This window comes from Triturus cristatus, chromosome 1_2 (genome assembly GCF_964204655.1).
Source record: "Triturus cristatus chromosome 1_2, aTriCri1.1, whole genome shotgun sequence".
In the NCBI taxonomy this organism is placed as follows: Eukaryota; Metazoa; Chordata; class Amphibia; order Caudata; family Salamandridae; genus Triturus; species Triturus cristatus.
In genome coordinates, this window is record NC_140580.1 from 168873997 (window position 1) to 168891788 (window position 17792).

The 17792-nt window shown below is 42.9% G+C and overlaps 1 protein-coding gene across 1 annotated transcript in view; it reads right to left on the minus strand.

Annotated features, from left to right (window-relative positions):
• Positions 1-1474: 1474 nt before the first annotated feature.
• The window catches only part of SHOC2 (SHOC2 leucine rich repeat scaffold protein), a 352564-nt gene continuing 336246 nt past the window's right edge, over positions 1475-17792 (minus strand). The window contains exon 9 of the mRNA XM_085603417.1: positions 1475-4248. Within this exon, the coding sequence (XP_085459543.1) occupies positions 4040-4248 (209 nt within the window). The 3' untranslated portion in view covers positions 1475-4039. The remainder of the gene's footprint in view (positions 4249-17792) is intronic.

Sequence of the window (17792 nt, forward strand, 5' to 3'; positions counted from 1 at the left end):
TGCCAATTGTTGCCAAGAACAAACTGAATTACTTTTAGTAAACGTAGTAAAGTGCTGAATATTTAAAGAAGTGATAGTTTTATTTTCTGTAATGACTAATGAATGACCCAGGACTCGTGGGCCAAAGTCTAAATCAACAGCTTTATTCAGCCTAGAAGATTTCTGCTCAGGGTTAAGATTGACTAACTAGACAGTGTCAGATTAATTGTGAAACTTTTCTCACAAAGTAATTCTGTTTTGTCAGGATACCTGGTCAGATGAATGAAATATGGTTAAAATTGTCCTGTTCTCCTATGAGCTGGATTAAAAATTTCTCAGCCCCAACTGCAAATAAAGGGTCTGGTTGCAGTGAGTCTAGCAAACATCAATGATTCCCTTAAGAAATCCAACTATACATATAATTAGAAAGACCCAATCATTATTGGCACCAAGTTATAATTCATGAAAATAGGGGTGCTGGAGGAGATTCATGATGATGTTTTAAGTGTTCTCCACTAAAACCTTTAAGGAATTAAAACTGCTACTTCACCTATATGGATTCCACCATCAGGAAAAGGCCAAGAGGTCTATTTTTATTGTACAGGATTCCTCCTTGGATACAAGAGAAAGGTCAAGACAGACTCCATAGGGAGATCTATAAAAACTACACAGAGGTAAAGCAATACCAGTGGCCTTAAGTAGAGCTGAATCACAGAGACATTATCCCCTTTGCAACTGTTAGCCAGTGAAGTGTCTATTTATTCCAATTAACCTTTTGTGTTACTTGGCCACCTAGGCTTTCCTCCTAAGGTCTGAATAGGAGAATGGGGAATATGCAATTATGTTTCTAACTAAGCCTAAGACCCAAGCAAAATTTTTGAAAGAACTTCTTGTGTATGAAAATATCAGAAGGCCCTAGCTCATTCATACATGCTTTACATCTATTTATAAACTAGGTGTTCACTTTTGGTCAGAATCAAGGCAATATTACCTTCAAGGACACCGCTACACCCAAACATGATTTGTGGGGCTGTATAGACAAAGATGAAAAGAAAGCCAGAAAGGTTGGATGCATATTATTGACAATAAAAGTTAAAACATCTCATTGCTTGGAATCCCCTTTAGTTAAAATTAATCGAATCCAACTAAGAATGCAGTACCTGATATTTGTTATTTCCCCTATTCCCTGTTCAAGAAGGTTACTGCAATTACAAGCTCTCAGCAGCATTTTTACGGGTATGCTGGTGACAGAACTTCCACAGAATGAGAGAATGATTTAATTGTATTTAATTATAATGCTTTTACTGGTAAGACTTGCATTACTTTGAATTGATGGACTTCAAACCTACATGCAGCACTTAATTTATAAAACTTTAGTGATATTGCTTATGCACAGTTACAGTAAAGGAGGAAGAAGAGGGGGCGATATCTTGATCAATTCTTGAAACATTATGTAAAAGCATCTCCTTTGAAACAGAAAGCGACAATAAAGAACACCATCACTTATACCTTTAAAAAGCCAAAATAAACAGAATTTACACTATGAAATTGCTACTCCTGGATTACCAGTTTACACATATGGGTTAAAAATATAATACTAGAAAGCACAAATAAAATAATCTGAGATTCGTGACGTAAAATAACTTTGTTAAACAGCACAGAGATGATGGGTCAAACCCGATGAAGCTGAGGAACGTGACATCAGATTAAGAACAAGATAGATGCCAAGTGTGCAGGAAAATCTAGAACATACTGAAAAGACAGCTGCTTAACTTAAGTTTCTTTCTGAGCTAGTGCTAAATGTGTTTTTCATGAGTGTGTGTAGTGGCGATTCAAAAAGTGATGCCGCCACACACCATGCCACCATGGGTATGTTTTCCAGTCTAGGCTTTCATTTGGCAACTTAATGCAATTGGGGTGTTGTAGTCTTGGACTGTATCCACTAAAACCATTAGACCAATACACCGAATATAATATTTACAAACCAGACTGGAAGCTGCTTCAGTAATGAAGTCGAATTCAGTAGCCACTCAGACTCTCTACACTTCTAAAAGGTACTTTGCTGACTCCAGACTATTTTGAATAGGTCAACAGGGGCAATAAGGAATTCACCATAGTGCCTTTTGTAGTACACAATGGCATCAGCTTAAGCAATGGAAATCTTTACTAAAAGGAGAACACAAACAACTGCTTTTTACATAATGCTGAAGTTTATCAACACCAACTGGTACGCTTGTTTCTTGTACATGGCTTATTATAACCATGCCTTTCTATAGAAGGTAAAAGGTAAAGGACAAAGGGCGTGATTTAGATCTCGGCAGACGGGTTACTCAGCCACAACGGTGATAGCTCCACCGAAATATAAATCCCATTATAGCCTATGGGATTTATATTTGGCGAACGGGAAATCCCTCACCGTTGTGACAGAGTAATCAGTCCACCAAGATCTAAATCAGGCCCAAAGTTAGTAGACATCGGAAAAAAGAATTCAAAGACACCACTGAACTCAGCGGATTGTTTAGCATGTCTGGATAATGCAGGCTCCACTCTTATGCAATTAAAACCCTTCATAACACAAATGTTTCCCATTTAAAATTCCAAAGACAAAAGTTACTATTCCTTACAATATAATCCAGTACGTAACAAATGAAGCATTACCGCTATTATCCAGAATAACTGCACTGGCCTAAAGAAATGAACATATTGTAGCGTGGCACGGGAAGTCTCTTGAAAAGCCTTTAGCTGCGCAAGTCCATTTAAGAACCTTTACTTCTGCTGACATGGAACAAAAGGAGGTGGTTAAAAAAGGATGGCATTAATCAGTGACTAAAGAAAGTGCCCCAGTGATGAGAGAAAAAGTGCATTTAGATCAGCAACAAAACACCGGGAAAAAAATGTCACTTATGCACAAAATGTTCCATTAAGGAAGGGTATACAAGGCAAGTCAATATAAGAATGCATCCAAATGTTTAAAATATACAACACTTTTACTTATTCTCCAAGCCTCGAGGCAGCTGCTTGCTCAATGATTCTGGTAAGTAACATTTGCATCAATCGTGATAATGCATATATGTCAGCCCTATTCGCAATCAATGTGCAAATTCTCTAAAATCCACTGGGAATACTAAGAATTTTCTTAACCATCAAACTGATTTCTGGAGCTACAGAAAACGCACATTTTTTGCTCTTAATTTTTGCTCTACGCTCAAGTAAACTTGGTTGGGTTATATTGTGCCCACACTGAATGACAAACTAACTTAGGAAAACACAAGAAATACATTTTTGATTGGCTCTTTGTAGATCATCCAAACCTGCAACTCAACCGTTCATAAGAAATGTATATATTTCTGCATGTAAGGAGTTTATTGCCTCCTTACGGTCTGAACCGAAAGGCGCATGTGTGTGTGGATATATGTACATAAAAACAAACAAGTTAAAAAAACTGTTGTAATCGAAGATCTTCAGCAGAAAATCTACCTACGGATGATTAAAACAGAGCAAATCATAACGCATTTAAAAAAATCCAGTGATTTACTCCGACTGTAAACAATATAAAAAAAAAAACACCATTATTTTTAAAATCTAAAAAATAAATTAAAGGAAGGGGGACTGGACATAGGGGTCTCAGGGAAAGGGAAGAAGGAGTCAGAACATAGCCGCAAGCATGTCCACATACAACCTTTGATAAGATAAAATAAAAGTTGATCAACCGATACCAATACAGCTAATATTCTCACATAATTATAATTACTGTTGAAATTGTTGGCATTATTGTTTTCTCAAGTGAACTGGCAATTTTAGATAACTCGTTAGACAAAACATCCAGCAAAGAAAAAAGTGGATAAACATTTTTTCACAGGATAAAAAAAAATCTAAATGGCTATGATTCCTCTATTAGCAGAAACACAATGCAGCCTTAATCAACTTGCCTTTTTTCATTTCATAAAATATACACATATAGGTATACATAAATATATACACAAATATATGTATATATGTATGATACTATAACATTAATGCAGGTTGTTTTCTGTACAGTGTAAGTGATGTCCGTTTTGTGTTAGACCATAGCACGGTAAGGACCCTGCATTTTCAAGAATTGGATGATGAAGGACGGTCCTCCTGCGACAATCTGTGGTGGTAGGTGGCTAAGTGGGCAGTTCTCAATACTCATGATTGATAGTTTACTGCAGAGAGCCAGCTCAAATGGTAAGAGATGTAGATTGGGGTTGTCATTCAAATAAAGTTCCTCCAGGTTCTCCAGTGTACCTAGATGCAAAAAGAAACAGCAAATTATTGTAATCTGTATTAAAACCTGGCTTAAATATTACAGGGTGTTCATTAAAATCCAGCAAGAGTGAAACGTTTATTAGATGTTTATATGCATAAATTAGCTACACACAGAGTATCACAAATCCAGTGTAATCCCAAAGTAAGCCTACAGGAAGCTTGCTCTTTATAAAGTGGACCAAAAAGAGGTTCATTGTGTAAAGTGTCCAAGAAACCCCAGAGGAATTACAGAGGCACAAATGACACCCCAAATGCTCTCTTTTGTGGCAGTGTGGTAGAGCAGTTAGGCATATCAGAGGGTAGTGCTGAGCATTTATTAGACACACAATGCAGTAAATGAGACACGTACTCAAAGAAATTATAAAAATAACTTACTTTTAGATACATTTAGATACCAAAATCGGAAGCGGGTAAGTACATTTCGAAGTTACGAATTTTTACAGTTGTCAGAAATGGACACTTCGTGCATTTTCTGGACTGGACCAGCCATGTTATCCAAAGGAGGAAAACCATGAATTGCATTCAGGCACTTGTCAGCCACTTACAGACCTGTTCTTCTGGACTGAAGGTGAGTATGTATAAGTTACTTACCTGTAATCCTAGTTCTCTTCCAGGGGTATCCTCATCAAAGTCACAAGCACTTGAATATTCTCGTTGATGTGCAGGGACCCCGGAAAATATATAAAAATTATATATGAAAACAATTATATACACAACTATATACACATATATATTATATATATATACATATACACAACTATATATATTATCTACTGGCGGTCGCCAGTAGATAGTTATAGTTAGGACCGTGTTTCCATAGGAAATCCGCAACATTCTATTTGGAATAACTTTGGCGCCGGTTGACGAATCCTCGCGAATTTTTCAAAACTAATGTAGCGCTACGCTCCGCTCCTACCCTGAAAGTCTCGGGGGGATTCGTCAAGCGGGGGCTGAGAAAAAAGGGGGGTCCCAAAACGCATTTTCCCCATGCATTTTCCCATAGGAACTTTAGTCCGAGCTACAGCCCGAACGGCTGAACAGAATTACTTTAAATTGGGCAGAGAGGTAGTCCTCAGGTCAGGGATGTGCCTTTTGCAGGTCTGGTGTAAATCTGTTCAGTAGGTCCTGAGAAAATAGCATTTAAATCAATATATATATCTGTAAGCGCACTCCGTGCGCTTATGGTAAGCTTACCGTACGCGTACGGTGCCGTGCGCGAGCTCAATTCTGATTGGTGGTTACATGACTGTAAACATTCGAATCGGTCGAAATCAGAAAGTATCGGCCGCCATTTTCTGTCTCTCGCACTGAAAAACAAAGGTTGATAACATGAAAAGGGGGCAACGAAGAGAGTTGCAGACCCCCTAGCGTTCGTCAGGGGGTTCACGAAGGACCAAAAAGTATGAAAAATAAATTTAATAATTTCAAAACAAAAATCGCGGAGTGCGCGTACGGTAAGCTTACCGTACGCGTACGGTAAAAAAAAATAAAAAATAAAAAATGAACAATCACATTTAATATATAAATCTAAGGACCCCCAAGGGAGAAAAAAAACAATTGATATTTTGTAAAAAATGGCGAGGCGTGCACGGTACGAAATGCGCAACGTGGCGCGAAGCGCACCGTGCGCTCAAAAAATAAAAATAAATACATAACTTAGCATTTAAAAAACCGTACAAATTCACTGAAAAAACCATAGGTTTCACACACGTTATAGTTAGGAATTAGCATTTAAAAAACCTTGCAAATTCACTTAAAAAACCATAGGTTTCACACAAGTTATAGTTAGCTGTACATTTCACTCGTAAAAAACCAATGAAATTCCACGTTATAGTTAGATCAGGTAACTATAACTTGCGCGACCGCAATGCACAATGTGTCATTTCAGATGTCATCATTGATGTCATGAGTGATGTCACTGACCATGTCATAAGTTATGTAATATGTGACGTCATCAGCAGTGCATTGCGGGCGCGCGAGTTATAGTTACCTGATCTAACTATAACGTGGAATTTCATTGGTTTTTTACGAGTGAAATGTACAGCTAACTATAACTTGTGTGAAACCTATGGTTTTTTAAGTGAATATATATATATATATATATATATATATATATATATATATATATACACATATACATATATACATACACATACACATATGCACATGTTATTTTTAAAACAATCAGTGCAGCCTCCCAGAAGAAAAAAACAAAACACATAATAGGCTAAGCAATGCTGTGAGACCTGGTCTTTGTACATACACAAAGAAACCAGGAAGACCAAAAGACACTTGAACTGCTTTTAATGAACAGAAGAAAAGTAGTCCTGCAAAGAAAAAGGCAGGCATTGGTAGCCCATAGGCTGCATTGGAACTTCAACAGCATAGAAACTCAAAGCAAATGTAGAAACTCAAAAACTTGCACAGTCACTTTAAGGCAGCCATGACCCCTAGCTTCCCATCATGTCTCAGGGGTGACAGTTAGGTCAGTTGTTCTTTGTGGAGACCCTAAGGTAAGGGCACAAAGATGACATCATTTTGGGTCATTTGCCCAGGGAGGTGGGTGGGTTACTTATGACTTTGATGAGGATACCCCTGGAAGAGAACTAGGATTACAGGTAAGTAACTTATCCTTCTCTTCCAGGGGATCCTCATAAGCACTTGAATCAAGTAGCAAGCCCACCCCCCTCGTCCTGCGGGCAAATGAGTACCATAAATGACAGTAACATAAAAGAAGCACTTCAAATGACATTAGCATTGAAATAAAATTCCTCAAGGAGGCTTGGCCTACTAGAGTATCTGCTCTGGAATCAGAGTCGAGACAATAGTGACTTGTGAAAGTATGTACCGATTTCCAAGTGGCTGCTTTGCCGATCCCAGCCATTGTTACATTGTGTTGAAAAGCTATTGTAGTTCCTTTCCCCCCATTTGACAAAAGCCGGGGACAGTCTGGGCTGAAGCATGTCTTTCCCGTAAATGATAGATGCTGTTCCGATATTATGCGGACTTTCTTTATACCCTGAAGGAAATCCTTAACCACCTGGAGCTGGAAGAAAGCAGGTTGATTGGGAGACTTTCTGTAAGCCGAAATGGCAGCCAGGTGTACCTTAATCGAAGTAAACTTTAAACCTGACTTGGCTAATTGCAGGAGATAGGGCAATATTACCTCCTCTTGCCCCTTGGTAGGCTAGAAACCATTACGTATACACCACACATAAAACCTTTTCCATTTAAAAGAATAGGAATGTCTTGTGGAAGGTCTTTTGGACTTCCTCAAAATGTTCATACAGTCCATGAGGAAGGTTTAGGTGGCTGTACTAGAAGACCTCAGGAGCCATGCTGCTAAGCTCAACGAGTGAAGGTTGGGATGATGGATCCTCCCGTTCATTTTGGACAGAAGGTCCGGTATGCACGCAAGCCTCCTGTGTGGACACTCCGAGAGATGCAGAAGGTCCGGGTACCACCACTGTCGTGACCAGTCTGATGCTATTAGAATCATCCTCATTCTGGCACGTGTGAGTTTGGTTATGATCTTTGGGATTAGAGGAAGAGGCAGAAAAGCGTTAACAAAGGTTCATGACCTGTCGATCAAAAGGGCATTCCCTATCGATCCTGGTTTGTAAAACCTTGACGCGAAGGCGTGGCATTTTTTGTTTGACTCGTCCGCAAAGAGATCGAGGGTTGGATGACCCCATTGTTGAAAAATGTCTGCCACCAATTCGTTGTTTAGAACCCAGTCTGGTTGATAGTCAAAGTGACGACTTGGAGTCCCCCTGAGAATTTTGTTCCCCAGGCAGATGGACTGCTGTGATTGAGAGCTGCCTGCCAGATCGTCTGAGCCTCCAGGGACAGCGGCGAGAGCAAATTTCCCCCCTACTTGTTTATGTAGTACATGGTGGTCATGTTGTCGGTCTGTACTAATATGGACTTTGACTGTATGGACGGGTAGAACGCCTTAAGGGCTAGGTGCACTGCCTGTAGCTCTAGCATGTTTAGGTCATATGTTTGTTCCTTGCTCGACCACCTGCCCGGAGTCTGTAGAAGACCTATGTGTACTCCTCAACCCTGAAGTGAGGAGTCTGTGATCAAAGATTGTGTCAGATGAGGTTGGCGGAAAGGCACTCCTACCAGGAGATTTTTTCGATGAGTCCACCATGGGATGGAAGATCTCGCAGCATGGGAATGAAGAATCCGGTCTTCCCATTGTGCCGACGACTGATCCCATTTGTCCTCCAAGTCCTGCTGCAGAGGTCTCATCCTCAGTCTGTCGCTGGAAAAATGCAAGATGCCATCGACCCGAGGAGCGATGCAACCTGCCGAACTGAGGGCTGATGAACTTGAAGACGATTGCACTTTAGCTTGATTGTTGATAGTCTCTCCTCCGAAGGAGACACTTTTCATGTGCTGGTGTCGAGAGTAGCACCCAGGTAGTGAATTCTTTGAGTGGGCTGAAGGATTGATTTCTCCATATTTACATGAAGGCCCAACCGTCGTAGCAAGTCAAGGCAGATTCAATAGTGGTCTTTCACCTTTTGGGGAGATGAGCTCTTTAGAAGCCAGTCGTCGAGGTATGGATAGGCGAACAGACCTTGGAGACGTAGAGCAGCGGCTACCACTGCCATGCATTTTGTGAATACTCAAGGTGTAGATTTTAGGCCGAACGGTAGGACTCTGTACTGATAATGCTTGGAGCCTACCATGAAGCACAGGAACGTCCAGTGCCGTGGAGCAATTGGAACATGTAAGTAAGCATCCTGGAGGTCTATCAAGCACATCCAATCCCCTTTCTGAAGATGTGGATATAGTTGATGGAGCGCCAGCATACAAAACTTTTCTTTTTGGATGACTCAGGGAACGAAGATCCAGAATAGGTCTGAAACTCACTTTTTGACCCATCTGTTGTACCAGGAAGTATCTGGTGTACACTACCTTTCCTTGTTGTGAGGGAGGGACCTCTTCTATGGCCAATTTCTGTAAGAGAGTAGATACCTCTTGACGCAACAACGGCAGTTGGTGAACTCTGGTCTTTACTGGGAGAGTGCACTTTGGAGGAGAACGAAAACGTAGTGCATATCCATTTTGCAGTATATTCAGCACCCACTGATCATTTGTGATGCTGTGCCACTCTTCTACATGGCCGGCGATACTTCGTCCCACCGGAGTGGGTAACGGCAGTAGAGGAAGTGAATGTTCATTATTTGTCAGTGTTCTTGGCCGTGGAAGAGGGTTGTCGGGCACACCTCGAGCCCTGGAAGGTCAACGTCCCCGATAGTGAGACTTGGACTGGTGGTACTGTCTCTGGGACCATTGAGGGGCTTGAACCCTCTGATGGAACGCTCTATGATCACAAGGCCTGTACGGACGTCTGAATTCCTTCCTTTTTCCTAAACCCATAGCCATAAGAGTGTCCAGTTATGATTTCATCCTGGCCATCTCTTCATCTGTGTGCAAACCAAAAAGGGAATTTCCAGAAAATGGAAAGTTCAGGATGCGCTGTTGGGGTTCCGGCTTTAAGCAGGTACGCCGTAACTAGGAGGATCTTCTAGTGCATATGCCATGGGAGTATGAGTGCGCAGCTAGAGGTGCTCCATCAGCTGCCGCACAATGAAGGCTCCCTCCTGGAGAACATTCCCAAAATTGTGGCGGTCCTCTTTGGCCAGTTTTTCTTTGAAATGCGCAAGTGAATCCCACAAAGCCCCATCATAACCACCCAACAGGGCTGCAGTGATAGACCCTTTCACAGATGAAGCTACAGAGCCGCAAGCTTTCCTCCCCCAAAAATCCTGAGCTCTGCTCTCCTTGTCCGGACGGACCGTTGAGGAAGAGGCTACTGCATTGGTCTTCTTTGCAGCAGCAATAATCACTGAATCTGGTGGGGGGGGTCTGACCTGAGGAACAGGGGATCTTGCTCGGTTAGTCTATATTGTTTTAAGATCCTTGCTGGAGCCCTTTTGAGTATTGTTGGGGTATGAAAAATGTCCATGACTGGTTGTAAGAGTCCAGGAACCAATGGCAGCAGAGGCCTCGACACAGACCTCTGATGCAGAGTCTCAAAAATGACAGACATCTGAGGTGTGGACATCTCTAGGTTCAACTTTTGTGCCCCTCTTGTCAGCACATCATGAAACGTGTTGATGTCGCCAACAGGTGACACTCTGGAGGGTGGACTGTCCGTTAATGTGGTTGAGTAATCCCTCTTGGAGGCATCAGTCTAGGAGGACAACCAAGAAGGTGAACTGCGTCTCCTGTGACAGCCATGGGAAGTGGATTTACGACCTGATGGAGATGGACTTGTCCCTTTGGCGACCCCTGGATGGAGCAGTAGGTAAATCATCCACTGCCTGCACTAGCCAAGCCCGAGGAGATCTATGGAGAGGACTTAAATAATCCAAAGTCTGTTGCACCTGTGTTGATGTCGCTTTCTGCCAGTGATGGACTGGGAGGAGCCACCTGGGAGAGAGATGAACAGAAGGAGATCGGTGGTCTTCTCCTCGTTATGTAGGAGGAACAGATATCTGCGGAGTGGATTTCTGCACTCGCCATTCTGGAGACTGAGAAGAGGAGCTTCTTAATGTCGAGATAACCTGTGGAGATCCTGCTCTCGACACTGAAGGTTCCAAGAGGCCCTTTGATGCAGAGCGGTGCCTCACCGAGGTCGAATGATGTGTCGACGTCGATAGTTGCGAGTGTCTTGACGTTGAGCGGCTATGCCCCACGAAGACCTGTGAATCCACTGACTGAGATCATGGCCTTGACATCAGCCGCATAGACTCATTCTGCTTAGATGTTGATCGATGCCCCATCAACAGACTTGTGTTTCGATGTCTGAAGAGGAGTACCCAACAGAGTATCAAGCCTCTTGACACAGTCGATCTAGGCCTTGATGTTGAGCACCGTCTCGTGGGCTGCAACGGAGGAGTCTGCATTGATGACAAACCCTTTTTCGACATCGTAGATGAGCTATGCCTCGACATTGACCGTCGTCTGGATGACGGCAATGGAGGACTGTGCCTCGATGTCGAACACCGTAACCCCACAGACGACAGAGAGCGGTGTCTCGACGTCGGGCGATGAACCCGCACCAGCAGAGAACGACTCCTCGGCGCTGACCGTCGTCAGGCTGACGGAGACGGTGGATTAGGCGCTGAACTTGACGTACCTCTGTGCTTGGAAGTCTTCAAAGACGACCGATGTTCGACAGTTTTGCTGTCATGGAAGGGATTGTCGTCAACGTTTTCTTCGCTGGTGGAAGCATTTTCGACGCTGAGCCAGATGCAGATGAAGAACAGACTTTGCTTCTGAAAGACGATCTGGGCCTTTTCTTCTTCTGTCTCATAGGAGACCTACCTCTAGAGGTATAAGTTTTCCTTTTCTCAGAGAGACCATAAAGATGAATCCTTTCTCTGTCCTTGAGAGTGCGTCTTGACAAAGTTTGGCAGTGTTGGCAAGTCTCCGGAAGGCAGAGAATACAAACAGAGTGAGAATCTGTTTTGGTCCTTTTTGCCACAGGAAGGGCAAAGATCAAACAGAGAAGGCATCTCTTAGGGGAAAAAATGCCTATTTGCCAGATAAAGGGTAATATATTACTCAAACAGGTGTTAAATGTCGAAGTAAAAGAATTTTAGCTAAAAAGTAGATATTTTCTGACAAAAAAGTCAAAGTATCTGTGGAGCTGATTAACCAGGGTCCTGACTGAAGGAGCCAGTAAGAACAACTGACCTAACTGTCACCCCTGAGGCATGATGGGAAGCTAGGGGTCATGAACGCCTTAAAGGCACAGTGCCAGTTTTTAAGTTTCTACATTTGCTTTCAGTTTCTATGCTGCTGAAGTTCCAATGCAGCCTATGGGCTAACAATGCCTGCCTTTTTCTTTGCAGGACTACTTTTCTGCTGTTCATTAAAAGCAGTTCAAGTGGCTTTTGGTCTTCCTGCTTTGTGTCTGTGAAAAGACAAGGTCTCACAGCATTGCTTAGCCTATTATTTGTTTGTTTTTTCTGGGCGGCTGCATTGATTGTTTTAAAAATGATATGCATATATATATATAGAGTTGTATATAAATATGTTTTCATATATAATTTTAATATATTTTCTGGGGTCCCCACGCATGGGCAGGAATATTCAGGTGCTTAGGACTATTGATGAGGATCCCCTGGAAGAGAAGGACCAAGGTCCAAGGCCACACCATCAGGTCACCACAGGAGGCTCTGGGACAACCGGGTGTAGTGGTGTGTCATGGCATAAGTTGTCCCATTCACTTCAATGGGAGCACGATCAGTTACAAAGAGGCTGCAAGAGGGGACTAGGTCAACAGTCTGTGGCAACCTACAAGGGGGCTCAACCCTGGAGAATCTCTGGCACTCAGACACCTTTGGTCCACTTCTTGGGCAGTGGGGCTCCAGTGCAGTGGTATCTTTTGGGGTCAGATTTTGGTGAAGGAGTCTCTTGTGGTTGGAGAGGGTCTGCAGAAAGAGGCAGCAGGCGGTGACTGGAAGTCCAGTCTGGGCAAAGCCAAGCGTGGGCTTGGCTCTTGTGTGTCTGGGGACCCCGTAGGGACCGTCACTTCCCTTGGACTCGGGCTCTGGAGCGCGCATAGATGCTTTGAGGCATCGTGTGGCAGGGTTCACAGACTCACTTTTTTGTCTTCTGCAGGAGAGTCAAACAGGACAGTTGGCCAACTCACTAGGTGGGTCTCAATGACCCTTTAGTCCCTCAGCCCTGGTGTCTGGTCTCAGTACAGGGATTGGCAATGTGCAGCTCAGGTCGGGCCTGGTGTCCCCACACTTGGAGGAAGGATGGATCTGACCTGTAGGAGCACTGCTACCTCTTTCTGGGTGGCTGCTGTGCTGGTAGACTCCGTAGGCAGCAGGTTGGTGTACCGGGTCTAGCTTCTTCAGTGTCTGCTGATGCAGGAGTGTAGCGCCTCGACTCGAAGGAAGATTCTTTGTCAAATGGCGAAACACTGGTAAGCATCTGGGCTTCTTGAGGTCTGCACAGCGGCAGGATGAATCCGTTGCTCCACAAGGGTCAGGTGCAGCAGACAGGCCGGCAGGGTTGGAGCAAAGTCAGTCATACTCCTCTGTTTTCGGGTCAACCGTCTTTTTCTTGCACTCTTTTTGTGTCTGAAGTCTATCAATGTCTGTGTTGTGTTTAAATCTGAAGATCTGGTATCAGGGGGTTCCCCTAAATACCTAATTTAGTCGCATTCAGAGGAGTGAGAGGGGGTAGCTAATGGGCTACTCGCCCCTGGGGTCACTATACCCCCATATGACCACTTCCTGTGGGAAGTGGGCATAACCATCTCCCAGAGTTCCTAAGCATGCCAACACAAAGATGGCCTCTTCATAAAAATTCGTACCCACATCACGTTAGGCCAACTTAGAGTGTGGTAGTAGCTTGGGGGGGGCACGCCTGCCAGACAAGCTAATTTTCCCACCTTCAAGGTGCCAAAGGGCTCTGGACAAAGGGGGTCGGCATCCTCTCCTGTGAGGGGAGCCAGATTCAAATTTCAAAGGCAGCAACCTCTTTGAAGCTTGACGGCCTAGGAAGGCTAATCAGCAGGTCATCCTGTGGGCGAGTCTGACACCCTTTTCCCGGAAAGGCTTTGCTCCTGACCTCCTGAGAGCAAAGGCTCTCACCCTGGGAGCTCAGAAACTGGTCTTGGGTGGCAGGCTGGCAGATACCAGTAAGCCAACACACCAGAGGCTGGTTTTCAGGGGGCACCTCTAAGGTGTCCTCTGTTTGCATGTATTCATAAATACGACACTGGGCTTATCAATATGAAATGTTTGATACCAAACACCCTATGTTTCAGTGAAGCCATTATGTAACTGGGGAACTCTGTTTGACCAGTGCCCAGTACATACATTTAGAAAGCTTCCCTGCTGACTTGCAATATCTAGCAATAGAACTATACATCACGGGGCATAGCTGCTCAGGCAGATATGTCCTCACATAAAATATAATGCACCCTGTCTTAGGGTTTAAAGGCGTACTATAGGGGTGACTTGCATATATTAGATGAAGTGACTTTGGCATGACACACAGGGGAAGAGTGTCATGTTGTGTTTTCACTCATTGTTTGCACCATGTCATGCAGCCTGCACTGGCAGTCTGTGTGGAATGCGTATGTGGGTCCCTTAGGATGGAATAAGCTATGCTACAGCACTTAGGGACCCTCCTTAGTACCCCTGCCCTAGGTACCTGGAGCACCATTTACTAGAGACTTACACGGGTGCTCAAGTCCTTAGTCAGTTGTAGCACAATTACACTTTACCTTTTTTAGGGAAGGAGCCCTAGCATTGGGATCTGGTTAGCAGGCCTCAGTGCAAGTCAGATTAAAAAAATCAGCTTCTAGTAGCTAAACAAAGGGGAAAAAAAACACAAACCGAGTTCCCTACAAAGCCAGACTACAGTTTTGAGATTGGCAAGGTTTTATTGCCTACATTTTTTTCACAAATAGATTTGTCATATCAACATATGGCAAAAATACCGCAGCAATACAAGTGCAGTGCATGGCTACATTAAAGAGATGGTTCCTGAACACCAACCTTGCCTCCTGGTCTGTATGTTTAGTTGCGTATTTAGTTGGAGCCGCCTCCTCCCAACAGCTTGCCCACTCACATTACTGCCTCGGCATTTGCTGCGGAGGCAGCAACGTGAGCAGACACGCTGTCGGGACGATGATCCCCTGAGCCAGCATGTCCGCTAGGCTATCCATGAATGGATCTTAGATAACTGCGGCCATTTAAAGTCAATTTTGGCTTCACTTCAGGATTATCGCTTTTATTTAACTCTTGAGAAATCCTCGGGCATTCCAGCAGATTTTATTAATAATTTGTACATGGGTATTGGGTGTTCTAATGGTTGGGTAGCACTTTTCTTTCTTTCCCCAAAAATGTTCTCCTTCTTTCAATTGGGGAGGTGTCTTCCTCTATTTTAATTGATTATAAAGTGGTGCACTTGAACCATTGTTCCAAACCATACAGAACACCACTGCAAAACTCATCCTCAATCTTCCCAAATGGACCAGCATCACCCCACACCTCAGAAGCCTCTATTGGCTCACCGTCCTAAAGAAATGCCAGTTCAAGACACTAACCCATGCCTTCAAAGCCTTCCACAACCAAGCAACTGCATACCTCAACCACCGCCTGAACATCCAGCAACCCGCTAGACAAAAGCCCTCCACCTCCTTAGCCCACGTCCCTCTCATCCAAAGAAGCCACAGCAGTGGTTGTTCCTTCTCCTATCTCGCTGCCAAGTTCTGGAACGTCCTCTCACTCCACCTCGGAACAGCACCTTCACTGTCAGACTTCAGGTTGGGACTCAAGACCTGGCTCTTCGACTAAGACCCCCAAGACCTTAACGCCCGAATGCCCTCTGGGCTAATTAGATGTGGTTTATAAAATACTATCGGAAAGTGTCAATGAAAAACCTTGCCTGAGAGTCAGGAGATAAGTAGAGGGCTCAGTGGTAATGCAAAAACTTCTACAGAAATTTGCAAGCGGAGGAAACTGCAATCCAAAATCAATGAGAACTCAAAAAGCCCCTTGGGTGACATGAAAAATAGCAGTAAGAACACAACACAACTGCAAACTAAGTAGGGTTTTTTTTGTATAAATAAAAGCACATCAGGTGGGTCCTGAAGTTGATGTTTGCCACGGATGTATATATAATTTTGTGAATGGCAATTCAGTGAGCAGCAGCATGAAAGACAATTAGACAACTAAGGATTTCCCACGGCTGGGTACTGCAATGTTGCCATCCCTAGCAGAGCAGTTATGTAAACATTTCGAAAAGGTCACATTTCACAGATACTATTAACTTAAAAATATTTATCAGAACACATTATACTTCGAGTTTCCAATGGAGCTAAACTAGTACTAACAATTCAAGTACAAGATTGGATACCATGATGGATAGGATTAAGAATGAGCGCAGAACATTTTCAATGGCATGAACTAAACTCAGATAGCAGAAAGTAGACCAAATCAAAAGAGTTTTTCCAAGATAAGCGACAATCAAAATTGTATGATACATTCATCAGTATTATGGGAGAAAAGCATAGAAGCCAGACAATCAAAGAAATTGTAAAGAGGTCATGCTCCATGTGAGGGACAAACATAAGAGTGACAAAAAAGCCATCAAATAATAAGCAGCCAAAACAAGAGTGACAGGAAAGCCAACCAATGGTAAGCAATGGGCAGGCTCCAAGCCTCTATATGTTCTTAGGAAGACCACAATATGTAATTTGCACAACACAGCTTGAGCAGTCTGGTGGGTTCAGCATAAAACAAAAATGCTCTTCTAATATCAAGCCTCTATCATTCAACTGCTAATGGAGTTAATATATAGCTAGTCTTCGAAAAAGATGGTAAATTAATACTTTCTAGGGACATGATTTTAAAAGTGCAAATAAAATTAGGTGAATAAGGAAATCTTCAACAAAACATGGATACTGAAAAATTGAGTTAATGTGCAACTCTTCATGCTAAGGTGAATATTTATAGGGAACTTAAACGTATCAATGTTTTATAAGGATAGCTTTGTTCGCATCACATATCTTAACAAACGTCAACTGTGGAATTATACTAAAATGACAGAAACTTATTAACAATTTACAAGTACTATAATTAAAAGATGTCTCGAAAAAAGCCATCTTGTAGAAGTGTAATGCCTACAGAAATGCTCACAAATTTTAATGTAAAAAAAGTGATATGTAGACGATGGAGGAGAATGTTAAATGAAAGTGGGATTCAACAACTGGAGGCAAATCAAGAGTCAACAATCAAGTCATTAGATTCCAATCGGGATTTTGAAGTAGGTTATGAGAAACTGAATACAGCAGCAGCAAATGCTCATTGCTAACCGGTCAATTTCCCAGATTTCCAGTGATTACACTTTCCTAACCTTGACAGGTAGACTGTAATTTCCTGACTTTTTCATCTGGTAAAATAATAAACAAATGTTTTACTGGAGAGAATGATCTAGGACTTTCCATGTAGCCCACCTTCACCACTGGGGATTAATATGCAAAACTCCTATGTGATGCCCTAGAATCAAGTCTGCCGACAAAGGCGGGGCTATAGTGGTGCAAGATACGACTGCATACAAATCGGAGATTCTACGGCAATTACAAGACGGTGTTAGTTACTCACTGTTGAGGTCTGACCCAACGAAGGACCTGATGGAGGAAATCCATTTAATAACTCTGGATGCTTTAAACTGTGGCTTTCTAAGCAAATTGGAATACGAGTATCTGAATCAACAACATCCACGACTACCAACCATCTATACGTTACCCAAGATACATAAGGATATCCTACATCCACCAGGTCGCCCTATAGTATCCGGCTGCGGATCACTTTTGGAACCTCTATGCAAGTACATAGACATTTTCTTGAAACCATTGGCAGAAGAAACAGAAACATACCTCCGAGACACCATGCAAGTTATTGCAATGATTGATCAACAACCTTTTAACCCATGTGAGCAGTTACTTGTCACTTGTGACATAGTCTCGC